Consider the following 20,106-nt stretch of genomic DNA (forward strand, 5'->3'; position numbering starts at 1 on the left):
ACATTTTAATAGCTTGAAAACTGTGTATGTAAATTATTCTGAGTGACAAGTGCAGGAAATATTTGGTCATATGCATTATCAGTGAAGTTCAGATAACATCATTTTCACAGTAAACTTTGGCTCGGTTATGGTTTAAAAATTACACTTGTGAAAATTGCAAAAGGTATATATATATATAGTTCTCCAATTGGAATACCAGCTCAATAATTCTAAGGTTACACTGCTACTGAGCTAGGATAAAAATCAGCGCCCATACTTGCTCTGTGCTTTGTGTAGAGTTAGTGTTTAGTAAGTAATTTTTGCTTGATTTGATGAAAGATGTCATCCCAGAACCAGCCAGGAGTTCTTCATAAATTCAAGGAGACCCTCTTTTCTACTTTGTCTTCAGAAGAACTTCTGAATTCTCTGGATTCTTTCCATGCAAGAGAAGATGATGTATTTCTGGTGTCCTATCCAAAATCTGGTAAAGTTTACTTTAATGTATTTTGTAAATGTAGGAATACAATAATAATTATAAATATAATAATGATTTTTACAAACCATTTGTTTTTCAGAATTTTCCATAGGAAATTAAATTGTCCTAAACCCATAGTCTAATGAAAAAGTTTGACAGTAGAGAGACAAAAAAAAAAAGTGCTTTGAAAAAATTCAACTGGAGAAATTAGAGCTTTACTACACTCTTGTTTCTATTTTATTCATGAAGACATACAAATGTTGACATATATAATAAGCATGATATCTGTAATATTATAAAATTATCTTTTACTAGTACTTTGTACCAGGCATGGTGATAAATAGTGTTTGCTCCATTTATAGCTAATAATTGATTTATAAATAAATATTATTTTTCTAGGTTAATAAGAACCATAAATACTTTTATTATTAAAGTTTATGCCATATCATTTAAACTAATAATATATTACTTTTTATTCTTAAAAGTGACTAGGATATATAATATCCAGCTGCCTGTTGCTATGTCCAGAATAGTGACTGTGTGTGGCTGAGCACATACCTGCTCTCCTGGATTTAGCAACTAAGAGCCAAGCTCCCTTTGAGCTGTGTGTTTACTAAATCCTTCACTGGACTGTAAGCCAGGCCCAAGAAACCCTTCCTTTGGATAATGCAGAGCTCACACAGGGGTGTTTTTGAGAATAAATATAAACCATATATTTATATATCTTTTATTGGAAAATCTTGCTGCAAATGGAAGTTAAATGATTGCCTTCAAAAATACTTCAGTATTCTCCCCATACAATAGGTTGCTCCGTGAATAAATATATCTTGTCTTAAAATGATGTTAGTTTAGAAAGTAATTAGTGATACGTTTAAGATTCTTGGAACAGGTGGTTAATTTATAGTATACATAAACAACCACATATAAGGCTTCCACTGTACATACTGGTGCCCATAAATTGACATCTTCCCACCGGCTGCTAGGAGGTCTCCTTCAGCAGCACAAAACTGTGTGGTCTCTCTTCTTCATTAGAAGGAATCAATATAGTTTGTTAAAATAATACAATTGTCACTACTATATGAGTCACATACATGAATGCTATATGTTTAAATTTAAAACATATACCCCTCCCAACGTGGCTCAGTGGTTGAGTGTCAATCTAGGAACCAGGAGGTCACGGTTTGATTCTCGGTTAAGGCACATGCCTAGGTTATAGGCTTGATCCCCATTTGCGGGGGAGGGAGCATGCAGGAGGCAGCCAATCAATGATTCTCTCTCATCATCGTTGTTTCTATTTCTCTCTCCCTCTTCCATCCTCTCTGAAAGCAATAAAAATATATTGAAAAAATAAATTTAAAATATATAATGCAAATGAAAGTTCTATTTAATCTATGAATATTTACTTGTCTGTAAAATTTTAATGAGATAAATGGAAACTAAGGCAGATTTAAATTCTTCAGGGACATTGCTTTCAAATTAGCAAAAATCCTCCCCACCCAAACTTCTCCTTCCCTGTTTCCACATACAGTGTCTACCCAAGCATGTCAAACTTGCAGCCGGCCCTGAGTTTGACATGTTTGGTCTACACCATTGGAACACATCTACATTCACTTTATGTAAACACTACAGGCCTGATGCATGAAATTCGTGCAAGGGGCTTGGCTCTCGTGGCCTCGGCTGTCCCTTGGCCTTGCCCACTGGTCATTCCAGAAGGTTGTTCCACCATCTGGTCTAATTAGCATATTAGCTCTTTATTATATAGGATAAAGTGGTATTCCTTCCAGACTTTGAGGTAGCAGGCTTGCATCTTTATGGTTTTTGAATATGCCATTTGTTCATTGTTCTAATGCTTTGTTTGCACAATTATTTTGTATTTATACACAAACAAAAATAAGATCCACTGTCTATCTTCAAGGAGGAAATGGGAAGATAGACATAAATACAAGCAATGGCAAGTATACTCTGGGGTCTGTTACTTTGGAGGGACTTGAAGGGTGAGCAATTATTCCAGGGGAGTGGGGACTCAGAAGGCAGTTTATAAAAGAGCAAGATGCATGTGCTTACAGGACTGATGAGAATTATGCGTAGAAAGATCTTTGTATTTGTGAAGTAGAGGAGGTGTTAGAGGTGAGTGGTAGCATAGAAGAGTATTTCAAGCTGAGGAAATAGTATACACAGTTCTCATATTGCTTCATGTTTCAAAATGTGATTTTTCCTGTCTAATGAATTAACATCTTAAGTATTTCAACAGGTTTCAATGGGTGTCAAGAGGTAAAACTAACTATTATAATAAAATTAATGCATTCATTGCCTTTATAACCTAATGCTAATTTTCTAAATTCATTTCACCAAGAGGGGCATTTAATTAAAAATGAATTTTATTTTATTTTTATGTGAAGGCACTCACTGGATTGCAAAAGTCATTGAGAATATTCCCAATGCTGAAATTACTCTAACATCTCCAATTGAATTGGGAGACATTTCTAAATTTGAAGAGCTAAAAATGTGTTGTAAGAGAAGAGTCATTCCAACACATTTGAGCTATAACATGCTACCAGTGGATATTAAACAAAAGCAATGCAAGGTAAGTTCAATGGTGAAGGGCGGGAGGTTGGGAATACCACAAAACTGAGCTTGGATTCTTGCTCTGCCACTTTCAAGATGTGTGACCTTGGGAAGTTGCTGATGCTCTCGGAGCCTTAGTTTCCTCATTTGATACAGGAATAATGTATCAATCTCATACAGTGTGGGAAAAATTAAACAAGACAATGCGTGTATAGGTCTGACCACAGTATCTAGTTTATACAAATTATTTTAATAATCTGTCGGTAATGAAAGAAATGTGAACTATAGTTACATTAGACAATGTCTTATTCCATTCTAAATTTGGTTTTAATGTTTTTGCTTTAAATAGTGATGTCTAGGAAAAGAAAAATTCCCTTAATGTTATTTTAATTACTTTACCATTTGTGCAAGCGATCATTATAGGAAGGGAATAAAAAATTTATATAAAATTACTTGTATGCATGCATATAAGCATAACCAATGGACACAAGACACTGGGGGGTATAGGAGGCTAGGGGAAGGTCAAGGGGAGAAAAAAAAGGAGACATATATAATACTCTTTATAATACTTTAAGCAATAAAACAATTTTAAAAAAAGAATAGTTACCTCAAGTTATTTAAAAAATAAAGTTACCACATTGTTATTATTTTAAAAGTTAATTATAACTTAAAATAATATTTATATTTTCATATATTTCATATTCAAATTTATGTTTCCATGGAGAAATGCTTATGGAATAAGATTAAGTATAAAGCATGTTTTAAATACATGTATACTGAATAATCTCAATTTAATTAAAATATACATATACACATAAAAAAAGATCTAGATGTAAATATAACAACATGCCAAGTGGTTTTCTATGATATGACATTAGAGTTGGATTTTATTTTCTTTACAAATGTCTACATAAGGAGCATTTTAAAAATTCTGTTTTAATCAGAAAAATAAATTTGAAAAGCAAAGGCAAGATATATGTGTTTATTGTAACAAGGTCCCAGTACTGAAGCCTCTTTAGACAACGTCAGCCATATTCCAAAAATAACAAAAATTACCTAGCAGTCAAATGAGCACAAACCAAAGCAGCTCTTCCTATGATTATAGCTCTATGACCACAATGTGATTGTGCACACCATCTATTCTTCTGCCCAAAGAAAAGTAAATGTGATAGTTTTGTCTGTATCCCCAGCAAATCTATCAGAACAGGTGAAGGTGTATCTAACTTGATTACACTTTCACTCAACCGAGCATTTTCATTTCAGACCGTCTCTAAGACAGAGAGAGAGAGAGAGATCTGGGGGGATAAAGAGTCTGGTGAGCCCTAATCGGTTTGGCTCAGTGGATAAAGCGTCGGCCTGCAGACTGAAGGGTCCTGGGTTCGATTCCAGTCAAGGGCATGTACCTTGGTTGTGGGCACATCCCCAGCAGGGGGTGTGCAGGAGGCAGCTGATCGATGTTTCTAACTATCTTTCTCCCTTCCTCCCTGTAAAAGATTAATAAAATATGTATTTTTTTAAAAAGAGTCTGATGAGCTCAATAACCCCTACTCAATGCAATAACACTGACACCAAATGCCTACTAGAGATCGAGCTGTGTTTTGTAAACACATTACAAAAGTGAGAGGAGTGGGTATTTTACTTTTCATAAGCGAAGAAACTAAAGCTCAAAAAGGTAGGGTGCTTCTTTAAACAACCACACTAGAGGTACAGCCTTTAGGTACAACCCTTTTCTTTTGACCCCTACTGGGGACTGAGACTCTGGTTGCCCCTGGTCTCCCAGGAGCATGAGCTGCCTCTTGCTGATGGCCTAGCCCTAAGGGACCAGCCGGACAACCTTCACCTGGTTGATGAGCTGGCAGCACCCCCTGCTGGTTCATATGCACATTAAGGGTCGAAAAACACTGGCTTGAGTGTGTGTTTAATAATTATCTTAGGCTGCCAAAAAATCGTGTCTGTCATGGGTAAGTTTAGCTTCTACTTTCTATATATATTTTTATTTAAACATTTTTTTCAAATACAGTTTACTTTTAATATTATTTTGTTTTAGTTTCAGATGCACAGCATGGTAGTTAGACAATCATATACTTTACAAAGTGTTCCCTCTGATGTTTCCAGTACTGGCTCTTACTTTCTTTTAGGAAGTGTTTTGTGGTGGGGCTATTTTCACCCAAAAATAAATTTATATTTTTTAACAGGTTATCTACATCGTTAGGAATCCAAAAGACACAGCTGTTTCTCTATTCCATTACTACAGAGATAACCCTAATCTCCCTAGCGTGGAAACCTGGGCTGCGTTTTTAGAGCTGTTCCTGAAAGGAAATGGTAAATATGACAATGGTTTTTTACTCATAATATACAGTGAGCTTTTCTGCTCAGAATGAAAGCATTTTCTAAAAGTTTAAATGGATGCCCATGTCTACTTTCAGAAGTACTCTTTGAATAGATGATTTGTTTGCTTCCAAGCAATTCTTTCTCATTGTGCTTCTTCACAGTCTTTCTTATCACCCATGGATAGTACATATTAGCAATTTCTTATTAGCCTTAATCCTGGTCAAGAATCTCTCTCTTTTTTAAAAAAAAAAATATATATGATTGGTCATTTCAGTGAAATAATATGCACTAATAGGAGTACAGTGAGATACAGCTGAGACCTAGACAGGTAGCCCAAAACATGCCTTCTATATACCTGCATGGATAATAAAGCAACACCAACGATGCACCCCAGAAGAACCCTCAAATTCCCCAAATAAAACAAATGTGAAAGAATTAGCCATCCTGGCATTTGGTTTTATGAAAACTAACAGGAAGTAATTTGTCCTGAAAATACCACAATGATACGTCATTTGATTGAGCTGCGTAGCATATGTTGGTCCTGCTAACTTTTGGTCCTGTATGACCTTTGAATTTACTCATTTTTTCCTGTGAATAAATTCAGTGGTGTCCGGAGCATTTAAAAAAGAAGAAAAGAAAAACCTTCTAAATTCCCAAGGTGTATTCAACAAAAATAATATACCAAGACAATACAGAATTTAAAAGAGACATGACTCAGAAATGGAAGATTTTCTCTCCTACTGGGCTTAGTGTAGATCTTAATTGTTAGTTTCACTATTTTACATGGTAATTGATGTGCTCTTGCTTGTTCATTTAAGAGAGGCCACAGCAAGTGTAACCTTAATATAAGGACATTGGGAAGTCACCAGCAACAAATATATACATATATTCCCTTGGGAAGAATATACCAGTCTCATACTACTTCAACTCTGTTTCCTCATTTAATGGCACACATCTATTAGAATCATAAAGCTTCAGGGATGACAGATACACTAAAGGTCATCTGTTTAAAACACCCTCCCAATGTTTAATTCCCTTTACAACATCTCCAAGAATTGTAGAGCCTAAGCTTGAACCACTTAACCTTGACAACAGGTTCACACTCCACACTCCTGTTCCAAAGGAACACTATCATCTTGGTACTTCGAAAATGCTGGGGGGAAAATTCTTACCATGTGATACAGACACTTAGCTAAGTGCTATGCAAACATGATCTCTTTTCATCCTCACTAGACCACATGAGGTAAGTGTTATCATCCTCATTTTATAGGTGAGGAGAATGCAGACCTCAGGAGGCCAAATAACATGCCCAGAGATGCGTAACTAATAAGGAGTAGGGCCAAGATTTAAATTCAGATGTCAGCTCCAAAATCTTCGCTCTTACCACTGTGCCATAACTCATCCAGCCAAAACATTGTGCCCCAATCATTAATTCCTCTTCCACATGCTAGTCTTCTAAATATTTGAAGATAGTTAACATGCCTCACTCTGCCTCTTTTCCATTTTTGGGACAAGCAGAGTTTAAATACATAAATTAGTTTTTCAAAACAGATCTTGAGCCTGCTTTTTCTCAAGAAGAAAAAATGTTGAGTTTGTCTCCCATTATTATACACTGTGACTCACCACTGCGTGAGCTCTGATTTGGCCTTCTCTGTAATTTCTCAGTGTCTCAGGGTATGGTCTAACTGATTCTATTGGAGAGATTATTTTTCTGTAAATGTAGGCACAGAGCGCTGGCCAGTGTCCTGAGTGGTTAGAGCATCGGCCCATGCACTGAAGGGTCTTGGGTTCAATTCTGGGTCGAGGGCACATACCTGGGTTGCAGGTTCGATCCCTGGCCCCAGTTGGGGTGCATGCAGGAGGCAACCGATAAATATGTCTCTTTCACATCGATGTTTCTCTCGCTGTGTCTCTCCCTCTCCCTTCCACTCTCTCTAAAAGTCAATGGAAAAATATCCTCAAGTGAGAATTAACAAACAAAAAGATAAAGATAGTGACACATTTATCTAATCATCTAATTTGTCTTTCACACAGTTTAAAAATACACTTTAGGTTTTCAAATGAAACAATAACTATAAATTGTATCCTGGAGATATCCTGGCAGATTAATATTTCAATGAAACCTGTGTTAGCATTTGCTCTTTATTCCCTGTAGCCCCCTCTCCCGTTTTATATTAGAACTCTATGTTTCCTAGGCCACTTCATCCCAGTGAGTTTTGTTTTCTGCGCAATTATCTATCATCAGAATGCTTTGCAGAAACTAAACATTAAGGTGGCCATTATAACTGGATGTAAGAGTGTTTGCAGAAATTTATGGGAGTGTTGAAACAGCGGAAGAATAGGAGAATGTGTTAATGCAGGACAAATCGGTTTGCCAGGCAGCCTTGCGGCCCTTGAGACTGGAAAATGAATCTGCAGCGGTGTCAGTATAGAATGGTATGAATTTCTCCAGCAGAACTCAGCCGTCGTAGGTGAGATGGAAAGGAGGTGAAGTGTTTTGATCCAATACTGAGTGTTTCTTGGATGATTAAAATAAACTATAAGGGGGCAAGGAAATGCAAGTATTGATTAGAACATCATTGAGGGGATGTACAAAGGGAAGCAAGTAAAGGGAGAAAGGGAGAAAAATAGTCAAAGGAGAGTACCTCAGCAACTATCTGATAAAGTTGCTACAGTTGGTAGTAAGACCTGAGATGCCACAGAAGATAGTCTTCTAAAATCCGAGTCTTCAGTCATGTAATGGAGAGATCAGGTCAATTTCTGGCTGAAACCAGGATGGAAAGGGTGCTAGATTCAAAGGACATGTTAAAGGAGCCTGGATTGTCTAGGAGGGAGGAGTTCTGGAAGTCACTAGACCAGCGGTTCTCAACCTGTGGGTCGCGACCCCTTTGGCGGTCCAACGACCCTTTCACAGGGGTCGCCTAAGACCATCCTGCATATCAGATATTTACATTATGATTCATAACAGTAGCAACATTACAGTTATGAAGTAGCAATGAAAATAATTTTATGGTTGGGTCACAACATGAGGAACTGTATTTAAAGGGCCAGGTGGTTGAGAACCACTGCCCTAGACTCACTCTCCAGATCCTAAGAACATGAATTGTTTGAGAAAGAGCCACTTGTATTCAAGGCCATTGATTTGTGGATAGCAGAAGGAAGGCCATCCAGGCATATGTTAATTAAGGCCAGGAGGTGGTGGAATAATTTTGTAAGTAAGTGAAGGATAAAAGCAAGATGTCAAATCTCAATTTTGGAAACTATATTTTCTTTAAAGCTATTGACCTGGTCAATGAGGGTTCTGATTTAAAAATCAACACAAACTGTAATTTGCTCCACTCGTGAGAAAGGCCCAGGCAGACAATTTCTTTAGATTCTTTTGGCTAGTTGGAGTCCTTTTGGAATAAGGGAGAGTCTAAATTAATTAGTTAATAATAGAACAGCTGGCTCTCGAATTATGATCAGGCTAGGATCCAAAGGTTTCTTCTTCCATCTATTTTGGATATGTTGGAATACATTTTCTCCTGAGTAACCATAATGGGCAGGTCAATCACACTGCACTCCCCATCCCCACCTTGCCCAGCCCACCCAGTGTGACTCCTAGTCTCTATCCCTGCCTAGCATGGGCTCCCCCAGACCCTATTGAGGGCTCCACATTGTCAACTCTAGGCAGTGATATTACCCACAAGGGCTGGGCTGTAGCTGCTGGTGGGAGTCAGAGAGGTCAGTTAAGACTGTGAGGTCATCTGGCAAACTAGAGGACTAGTTAACTTCCTAAATTTGTGTGAGAGAGAAATCAGTTTCCCTCCTACATGTGTTTGTGCTTGGAAAAATGTTGGTAATTCTTAGAAGATAAACCCTTATGACTGGTATAGTAATATGGGTAATTCTAAGACAAAGTATTAGGTAAGGCACTGAAATTGCAGTGAGATTGCTGATAACCAAAAACTGTATCTGGACAGCTCTCCTAAGACCCAGTTCTGATTATACAGCCCTAGGCTCCTGACTCTAATGATAGCACTGTAGTCCCTTGTTTCAAAAATCTGATCTGGTCATTTTCTTGCCCTTTGCTTCCTCAGGAGCCGAAGCCATGAAAAATTGCCCTTAGTTTGGAGTTAATTTTACTTTTATTTATTCAAAGCTTTTTTTTAATTTTATTTTATTTTTTATTTTTTTTTATTTTTCGCTTAAAGTATTACAAAGGGTATTACATAAGTGTCCTTTTTTCCCCCCCGCCCTTGACAAACCCCTACCCTCTATTCAAAGCTTTAATGTTCAAACTGTACTAGTATATAGCAGTGTCTGGCTTAATAAATGTTTTTTATTAAAATGAATCAATAGTCAGCAGATCTTCAGGAAATCACTAGTAGAGTAGTTCTTTTATGACTGTGGCACTAGTTAGTATCAAATCTTTGCATGATAAAGATTCCTGGAAAGATGTATATTAAATTATTGTTTTATGCTTTAGATTGTCAAGCTAGTCATTTTTATTTTATTTTGTGTGTGTGTGTGCTGACAAGTTGCTCACTGTCTGCTTTTAATCATCACAACTATAGAGGTTACTTTGCATGATAGTATTTTACTTTGAAGCCCTGGAGATTTTTAAGTCTGTCAAATTAACAAAACATTAAAGAGACAGTATCAACTACTTACAAATCCCTGAGTCTGTAATTCTCAACCTTGAACTAAGATACCTGATAGAATTATTTTTTGGGTGGTGGTGGGGGGAGTTTATAACTTTTTCTCCTAAGCACTTACAATTATGAAAAGCATGTCACATTACAGAAAGAAAATGACAAATTCTCAATGTTTCTCTATGTCTCCCAAGATCTAGAGCAGTTATCAGAACACAATTATTAGGAAAATGTGTATCTGTATTTCTGCTGTCACTTTTCCTGATGATAAAAAAGTTATTAAACATAAGGAAAAACCCTACACAGCTTTATTAAAAGGTGTCACTACCCTGTTTCTTTTCACAATATTGTATTTAGTTGAAACAGTAGTGAGACTGAGCTCTTCTAAGGAAAACTTTTTCATTCCGGTGTCTAAGATGTATGTGCCTTGCTTTGACAACTTTGCAGAAGTGGGAAGACCCCAGGGACCCAAAGCCATAATGTTTGGTATTAACTCAGCAATTCACTTTTCTCCTAGTTGTGTATGGATCCTGGTTTGATCACATTTTAAGCTGGGAAGACCACAAAAATGATAAAAACATTCTATTTATATTCTATGAAGAAATGAAGAAAGTAAGTCTTTCCTAACATTTCAATGATCAAAATTTAAGTCAAATTCAGCTAATACAGGATATCAATCAATGAATTCCGTTTTCAGGTTTGGGGGAATGAATTTAGTGTTTTGATGAGTAACATTTATGTATTTGCTTATTGCTCAGGATCTTTCTAAAAGCATAAAGAAAATAACAACTTTCCTCGGTATAAATGTGAGTGAAAGCGAAATCAATCACATTGCTTGGAAATCATCGTTCAAGGAAATGAAAAATAATGCAGCCAAAGAAAACTGTGATCCACATAAGACTATCTGTGCCCTCACATCGAATAAGAACCTGGTATTTAGGAAAGGTAAGTCAGAAAGGGCAGTGGTGCTTTGCCTGGGCTTCTGTTTGGAAGTTGTTCTATTTTACCTTTTCAGCCCCCATTTCACCATCGTGCATCCCGTTGCTTGCACAACAGCTTACACAGTGTCATCCATCGGTGATGAAATTCTTGAATTGCATTCTTTCCAGACTTTGAGATGTTCATGCCCAATTAGGACCCAATTGAGAGAAAAACACAGGTGGCAAATAGAAATGACACAGTTATTTGAAGAATGTGTCTCAGATCTTCAGACCAATGTGTTTGCTAATAAGTTGCCCGGAATTTTATAAACATGCTACTAGTCACAGTGAATCAAAGGCAGTCCTGTCCCGCCACTGGAGCAGGTCGCTTAGAGCACGGTACATGACATGTTTTCTTCAGGAGAGAGGAAGGAACAGATGAGTGTGGACAGTGTGTCTTCCCAAACTCACCAATCAAATAACTTACCTGCAGAAGTAAGTAAGGGCGGAGAGAGCTGGGATTGTTATTTAAGGACGTGCTTCTGAATGGAAACACAAAGAGAAGGAAATAAATCTCTGCTAAGTCCTAATGCGTAACCTAGAAGCAGGTTGGGTAGTGAAAGCTAACAGCAAGAAAAGAAGCTCCGAACCAGCACGCACTAAAATGGTGTATAATGTGTGAAGCAGAACGAGGAAGATGGAGGGATGGGGGCCATAGAGCAAAAGCTTGGATGGATTTCAGTGGTCTTTTTCTTTTTCTTTTTCTTTTTCTTCCTAGCCTGTTTGTTCTTTTAAGAAGGGATCTTATCTGGTCAGACATGTGTGGAAAATTGATTAGAAGAGATTGAAAGCTGGGGCAGAAAGTCCAGTAAAGAGGTTGTTGTAATAGTCCAGGTACGAAACATTGATGGTGGTAATCTGGGCACTGGCAGTGAGCCTGTTGAGAGGAGCTCAGCTTAGAAGTGAGTGTAGGAGCCACCAGAAGATTGTGGAATTTGGTAAAATTGTTCAGGGTGAGTGGGAAGGCCTAGTGGAGAAAGGAACAGAAGGGGAAGCTGTAGAAACCTGACATAAATGGGAATGAAACAGCCTAAGACAAGCCGAGAAAGGAGATCAGCCAGAATTGAAAAGAAAGACAGGGTCAACATGACCATTTATCATTCGTGAATTCTGAGAGTGGGGATGGAAGCCAGGTTGAGGGGTTTGAAGAAATGAGGAATAAAGAAAGGAACAGCAAATAAGGGGCACTCTTTTAAGAATTTTGATAGTGGAGGACAACAGCAAGATGATATGGGAGCTTGAGAGAGACTCAGGGTCCAGAAAAAGTTAGGAGGGATGGGAGAGAGAAGATTAAGGGAAGACAAAGAGTTTAGAAAAGGATGCATGAAGGAAGGTGAAATGAGCAAAGGGGAGAGAAACAATGAAGGAAGGTGAAATGAGCAAAGGAAGAGATTGGGAGCAACCATGGTAAAGAGGATGATGAGAAATGAAGTTCTGATGGCTGCTGGAGTCCAGTGCTGAGCTGACATCTTCCATCACTGCCCTTTGCGATCTGATTAGCTAGTTCTCAGTATTAACACATCTTGTCATACAAACTTGAGAACTTTTACACTAATGATAATAGAGTTAATCTCTGACCTGCCATGCGTGTGATCCTAGCAGGTATTTACAGGTGAAATCATATCAACAAAGTTGTGGCTGATAACATTCATTGGAATGCATTTAAGTTCTATCTAAAAGTGGTTTCTTTATCTTATACTTAACAAAGCACAGACGGCTGATAGTAAAAAATCCTCACTGATACTTGTCACCATGAGCACCAGTGGTAAATTTGGACTATTGGAGGAACTAAACAAAGGATGTTTGCTGGATGGGGTGGGAATGGGAGATCCATCCTCTGAAAGTAAGAGTTTCAAAGAAACTACTGAAGTTGATTCAGAATCCGTGGCACAGAGAGATAATCCTCGCTTTACAGAGGCGAATTCCTGCCTGCAGCGTCTTTACTTTAAACTCAGAAATAGAGCTGATATTCTAGGAAATGACTATGGGGCCAGGATAAGGTGATAAGCAAGGATAGTCTTCATAAATGTCAGAAGTTTGAGGGCTCTGACATACTAAAATCTAGGGGGAGAATTCTAGGTATGGAAAGGCGTATGGACAGGAAGTATGTAGCAATGTTGCTTATAATAATGAAAACCTAGAATGTACTTAAAAGGTCACTAATCAGAAACTGTTAAACATATTAAGTAAAAAAGAAAAGAGGAAAAAATAAAATAAACATATTAAGTCACATCCATAGAGGGGTTTCCTATGGAATCATGAAAACTATAAAGTAAAAATAACTAGCATTTTCTGAGTGCTTTGCTATGTGCCAGGCACACTACTTGGTTTGTCTGGATTTTGACAGCAGACTTTTGAAAGTGGTATTTCTATTATTCACACTTTACTGAGACACCAAACACCTGAATAATTTGTCCAAAGACACGCAACTAGTAGCTGGTAGAGTCAAGACTTGAATCCAAACAGTCTTACCCTTCTCTCCCTAACGTTCATTGTTGGCACATAAGTACTAATATGGGAAGATGATAAAGTATAAGTGGGGGAAACTTAGGTTATAACTGTGTGACTTAAAATGTGGTTTATATGCATTTATATGTTTGCAAAGAAGAACATCTGGAAGAATGCATGCAACCAGTTTTTTAGCCATGTTAGCTGAGTACATTTCCTTGACTTGTTATCTTCTTTTGCTTATATGTAATTCCTCTAACCTACATATATAGCTACTATTTTATTTTTAAAAGATTTTTTTTAAAAAAAGTAAAAAAAAAATCAGAGTGAAAAAATAAATAAAAAACCAAGCAAACAAAAGTCAGGTCAAAAGAAAGAAGGTAGCAGTGGGGTGCTTTAGAAGCAATGTCATGTCATTTCCTGACTCTGGGATCTTCCCTCTGATACTTTCTTTTCTTTTCTTTCTTTCTTTCTTTCTTTCTTTCTTTCTTTCTTTCTTTCTTTCTTTCTTTCTTTCTTTCTTTCTTTCTTTCTTTTTTTTCCAAACAGAAGAGTTCTACTTTACTTCTTTTTAAACTCGGTCTTTTGGATGAGGAATCAACACCAAACATTTCTTAAGTTGTAATATAAATAAATTTCTTTGCTGTAGGTGACATTGTCTGACATTCAATCAAACCAGAGGTTTTATTGAGCATCTACTCTATAGTCAGCACTGGATTCAGTACTGCAGGAATACACGTGAACAATAATACATCACAGTTCATAATTCAAAAGAGTTTATAAACTAGTTGGCAAAAATATATAATAGAGATGATTTATGACTGTCTGCAATGGGTGGGTGGGCGGCGGGGAGGCGGAGGCAGACCCGGGGATGAAGTGTAGGGCCAGAAGTAACAAAAGACCAGGGTGGACAAGATCTAGGGGTGGGGTTTGGCCAGTGTGCCTAACGGATGTGAGAAGGGCAGTTCTGATGCTGTGCAAGATTGAGAGGGTGACTCGAAAGAACAGGAGAGGCCGATGGACTGTGTGAAGTACAGTTGTCCCTTGAATAACATGGGTTCAACTGCACAGGTCCACTTATACACAGATTCTTTTTTTCAATAAGTACTGTAAATGTATTTTCTCTTCCTTATGATTTTCTTAATAACATTTTCTTTTCTCTACCTTACTTTATTGAAATAATACAATATATAATGTCTATAATATACAAAATATGTGTTAATCAATTGTTTATATTATGAGTAAGGCTTCATCAGTAGACTATTGGTAGTTAAGTTTTGGGGAACCAAATGTTATACATGGGTTCTCGACTAGGGAGAGGGTCGATGCTTCTAATCCTTGCAGTGTTCAAGGATCAACTGTATTTATCTTATTTCAATTTTATTTTCAATTCTCTGTTATCAATATTGTAAGATAAATTTCCTCAAAATGAGACCAATTACCCACCCCTGTGATGTGTTATCAGCACAGCTATTGCTCTGGAGGTGCACAGACAGGAAATAAATGAAGCATCATTCTATCCACTGTCTGCCTTAGGTTTTGATTAGGTTTAGGTGAGATAATTTTTGCCTGCTATCGTAAAACTTAGGACATTTGTGTATTTTTAAAATATGTTGTTATTGATTTCAGAGAAGAAAGGAGAGGGAGAGAGAGAGATACAAACATCAATGATGATAGATAATCATTGATTGGCTGCCTCTTGCAGGCCCTCCCCACTGGGGATCAAGCCCTGACCAGGAATGGCACCGTGACCTCCTAGTTCATAGGTCAATGCTCAACTGCTGAGCTACACTGGCTGGGCACATTTGTGTATTTTTAATCTTCCTTTTTTTTTAAGAAATAACTTTTAAAACTCTACAAATTGACATGCAACTATTACTAAAGAAATTAGAAACAACAGAGAAGCAAATGAAAAGAATAATTTCCCCATCATCTTATCACCAGGAGGTGAAATTGTCCACATTTTATTATAAATCTGACATTTTTCTTTTGTGACTACTATACATTTAAATTGGTTCTTGTCTGATACATTTCCAATTTTTCCAGGAGCTGTGGGTGATTGGATAAACTACTTTACTTCAAAGCAGAAGAGAGTATTTGATGAACTGTTCACAGAGAAAATGAAACACAGCGAACTAGCAAGACACTTTGAAGATTACTCTTAATATAAATGGAAAATGAAACCAATTTCCATTTTACGCAATACAGCGCTTGTGGAATACATAAATATGTTTTACCAATGTGGAAAGCAGATATTTCCTTCAATGAGAAACAAACACTTTATGAATGTGTCAAAAATGCCATGTGTGAGAGACTATTATTATATTTTATAGTAGCAGAGAATTATTAATAAAAGAAAGCATATACTTTTTGAATAGCTAAATTATATGTCTGCTTTCAGTATATTTATATGGCAAGGAGATTACTGTTATTCAGAGAGCATATTACTGTGGGTGTCCTATAAACTGCCTTAATGTACAACAAAAGAGGTGAGGGAGGGATTATCTAAAATAACCAGTGTCTGAAAAGAATCTATTTCTTGGCTGTTTGGACCATCATGACCTCTAGACACACATTTTTATTTCAACACTCCCTGGTGCCCATGTGGAAATATTCTCTAGTGTCAGAGCAATGACAAACACCATCTACTAAAGTGAAAACACCTAATAGGTCAATTATATCAGATGATCACAATCTGGTATTTTGGTGAAATGAAGAATGAAAAGATACGCCTTTTGCATTAACACTGGTGTGGCTTTCCAGTGTCTCCCTTATCTTAAATAAAGTCATTCAAATTACAAAATTTCTTATTTTCCAGTTTTGAAAAGTATAATTTTCCTGTAGCTTTAGCCTAGAGGACATTGTAATGGTACTTCAGTGAACTTATTTTAGGATAATTGCCTTAATTGTAATACATTGGTTATGAACCAATGTATGGTTCATATTGTTTACATTTGTGCCATAGTATCTAACTCAAGGCTAATGGGAAATCAAAATGTATACTGTGTAGGACTCTGAGCTATGAAACCAAAACAATGGGTTGAGTGAGTTAATTCAGCCAAACACCAATGTATTGTGAATCTTATTTTTAGTAACACATCTGTTGGAGGTTTTTGTACCAAGTTTAATCGCAATTCAGCCAATATTAGATCTTCATGAATCTTCTATATGTATACATATTTGCTACAAATAAAATGTATTCCTATTGACTTAATGCAATTTGTGTTTTTCTATTTTTTATAAAATTAACATATACAGAGATTTACTAAGACACCTACCTTCCCCAAATACATGAGGTTAGTGAGTGAGGAAGGCAACCAGACGAGATCTTGGTCAAGTCCTCATCTTCATGTTGGAGCTAAAATCACACTTAACCTTCCCTGAGGTTGATGTGCAGAGAATGAGAAAGCAGTCAGTCAGGTGAAGGGGATCTGATGAGACGGCAGGTGAAGACAATGACTGTTGTGCCAAAGGCACCAAATCCCATGAGGCTCCATCACCTTCTCACAAGATTAAAATGACAATTGAGATAAAAAGAACTGAAACAGGACTTTACTTGCTGGCATCTTGTATTTTAGATCTAACTGTAAGGTACCTTTGAGGTCATTGTAACCCAATGTTAATAGGAAATTGCTTAATGTCAACAATCTACAGGTATAACTAAGAGCCTTAGTTTCCAGACTATTATCAGTCAGTCAAAGATATTGTATCTGTATTTATAGCAGCATTACTCACACAATCCAAGTGTCCATCAATAAATTAATGGATAAACAAAATGTGGTATATACCAGTGGTCGACAAACTCATTAGTCAACAGAGCCAAATATCAACAGTACAACGATTGAAATTTCTTTTGAGAGCCAAATTTTTTAAACTTAAACTATATAGGTAGGTACATTGTTATTAACCTAATTAGGGTACTCCTAAGCTGGCCTTTGCTAAAATAATAATAAAGCCACCAACAAAAAATAATTACAATTCTTAAATTGATGACAAAAATACCTGTAGGATTTGCAGCTGGTTGGAAAAATACAGGTAACTTTATGCTTCGAGTAGGTACTTTTGTCACCCGTGTGCGATTTGTGGACGCGACTAGCACTAACCACTGCACATGAGACTGCTGACTGACTGGCTCACTCAACTTGTGCATAAATCACACGCGCCTCCCCCCGCGCTGCGTATCCCGAGGCTGCCTGCACCGTGTCTCCTGTCGCCCGACTGACCCACCGACACCCCCTACTTCTTCTAACGCCACTTCTTCAAAATAGACTCTCCCAGGCCGAAAACCGACTTCTGCACATGGGCCACGAAGTTTCAATCGCATTTTACATGCGTACCCGCACGTAGTATTTTGTGGAAGAGCCACACTCAAGGGGCCAAAGAGCCACATGTGGCTCGCGAGCCGCGGTTTGCTGACCACTGGTATATACAAACAATGGAATATTATTCAGCCTTAAAAAGGAAGGAAATTCTGACACATGCTACAACATGGATAAACCTTGAGGACATTATGCTTAGTGAAGTCAATTACTAAAGGACAAATACTAAATGATTCCACTTATAAGAGGTATCTAGAGTAGTCAGATCCATAGAAACAGACAGTAGAATGGGGCTGGGGGAAGGGGAAGTAGGGAGTTGGTTAATAAGTATGGCATTGCAGTTTTGCAAGATGAAGTTCTGGAGACTGGGTGCACAACAATGTGAATATACTTGATGCTACTGAACTGTACAATTAAAAATGAAAGATGGTAATAAATGCATATATATATATATTTTTTCAGCCCCTTCTATGCCAGGTGTTAGTGTAGACGGTAGAGACACATTAATTTGAGAGAATCCCTTTTCTCATGAAGCTTCTATTCTAGTGAGGGTAAATATATAATTTTTAATAACAATTTTTAATAAAGAAAACATCTGAGATGTAGCAGGCACCATATGTGCTATGAAGAAGATAATAAGCCCAGCTGGGTATGGTTCAGTGGTTGAGCATCGACCCAAGACATCACCTGTTTGATTTCTGGTTAAGGCACATGTCCAGGTTGTGGGTCCGATCTCCAGTGTGGGGTGTGTAGGAGGCAGCTGATCAATGATTCTCTTCATTTCTATCTCTTTCTCCCTCTCCCTTACTCTCTGAAATCAATAATGTGTGTGTATATATATGTATATATATATATATAGTGTTTTTTTAAGAAGATAGCATAAGGTAATATGGTAGACAGTGACTAAAAAGCTGCCTTAGCTGGGCCATTGGGCCGAGGACTCTGAGGAGGTGACATAGGACTTCCAGTGCCATTGATGAATCGGGCTCCCTGGACTTGGAGGGATAACGAGGAGTTTAGCTTTCATGCTAGTGAGGAGATTTCCCACGAGTGAGACATTCTGACAGGCACTTTCATAAGATCTCTCTGGCCACTAGATGGAGAATGGGTCTAACATAGGAGAGGGGCATGAGAACTATACAAATCAACTGAAGTCAAACAAAGTCAAGTCAGGGGCTTGCTACATGCGGCCTGACAGAACTCGGCTGACTTCTGAGATGCAAGAAGACCACGAAGAGCCTCCAGACAAAGAAAATTCCTGAAAAGATTCATTAATAGCTATTCACCCATACCTTATCTTTTACTCAGACCATAAAGGGAAAACAGACCACAAAATACACCTTGTAAAGGTTAAAGTTACTCCCAATAGTTTTTGTTTCCCCATCCTATTTTCCCATACCATCACTTTTCTATAGAAACTACAAACAGATATAAGCTTGACCTCTAGAGACAGCTGAGGTCTCTTCCTTCTCTGGTGAGGAGAGCCCGCTACTCTGTCTATGGAGTGGCTTTTCCTGCTTGTCCTCTCTGCTTGATAAAACCCGCTTTCCACTTTAACCTTTTGTCTGGCTCCTGTCTTAAATTCTGTCCTGCATGAAGCCAAGAGCCCTAGGCTTGAATGAGTTTCCCTTAGGACTTGCCCCTCTGGCATCAGACCTAGGGATCATGGGAGAATGGCTGTTACAGTGTTGTAGGTGAGAGAGAAGGGGCACGTGGACAGTGGTTGTAGCAGTGGAAATTCTGAGACATGGCCAATTTCAGGATATAATATGAATCTTGAGCCAGCTAACCTATCAGTACAGGAGTGAGAGACAGAAAGGAACAAATGAAGCCTAGATTTTTGGCTAATCAACTGAACATCTGAAGGTACCATTTATTTAGATGTGAAGCTTGATAGAATGATTTTGGTGGTGGTGGTGGTGGTGGTAGTGGTGGGGCTATGGATCAAGACTTCTGCTATGGCCATGCTATTTCAAATGTCTACTTAGACACTGGGTAATTGGTTGGATAGAAGAATCTCTCTGATGACTGCTGTGTTGTTCCCTGGGACCCTCTGGGAGGGTTCAAGAAGGTGTGTGTGTGTGGGTGGGGGGGTGACTGGGAGATTGAGGCAGTTTAGGTTTATAGAGCACTATGGAAACAAATATCCCCATGACGATGGGAATTGCTGAGGATGTGTTGCAGACTAATTGCCTGGATATCCATGCCCAGCTGGGTTTTCCCCTTTTCAAAGGTAAGTTCTGTCCCTTCACCGGAACTCTGACCTACCACATTGCTTTTGCACTTCCTTGAAGGTGTAAAACCACTGGCATGCATTTCCTCACCCAAATTGCCTCCCACTCTTCCCTTAATGAGTCTCTGTTTCTTATTTTTCA

General features: G+C 37.8%; 1 protein-coding gene across 1 annotated transcript; it reads left to right on the forward strand.

The window, feature by feature from the left end:
• Positions 1-318: 318 nt before the first annotated feature.
• LOC139005621 (sulfotransferase 6B1-like) lies at positions 319-15,577 on the forward strand. The gene is made up of 6 exons (XM_070407819.1): positions 319-463; positions 2,854-3,038; positions 5,215-5,341; positions 10,502-10,596; positions 10,743-10,929; positions 15,459-15,577. Exons 1-6 carry the CDS (start codon positions 319-321, stop codon positions 15,575-15,577), a joined length of 858 nt encoding a protein of 285 aa, XP_070263920.1.
• Positions 15,578-20,106: the final 4,529 nt, after the last annotated feature.

The sequence above is a fragment of the Myotis yumanensis genome, unplaced genomic scaffold (genome assembly GCF_028538775.1).
Source record: "Myotis yumanensis isolate MYYU_CA2020_CCGP unplaced genomic scaffold, mMyoYum1.0.hap1 SCAF_3, whole genome shotgun sequence".
Classification (NCBI taxonomy): domain Eukaryota; kingdom Metazoa; phylum Chordata; class Mammalia; order Chiroptera; family Vespertilionidae; genus Myotis; species Myotis yumanensis.

Excerpts from the sequence above, each read along its gene's own strand:
- LOC139005621 (XM_070407819.1), top strand. The coding sequence starts at position 319 with ATGTCATCCCAGAACCAGCCAGGAGTTCTTCATAAATTCAAGGAGACC. Across the intron at positions 464-2,853 it reads GGTGTCCTATCCAAAATCTG|GCACTCACTGGATTGCAAAA; the intron begins GTAAAGTTTACT and ends TTTTATGTGAAG. Across the intron at positions 10,597-10,742 it reads TCTATGAAGAAATGAAGAAA|GATCTTTCTAAAAGCATAAA; the intron begins GTAAGTCTTTCC and ends CTTATTGCTCAG.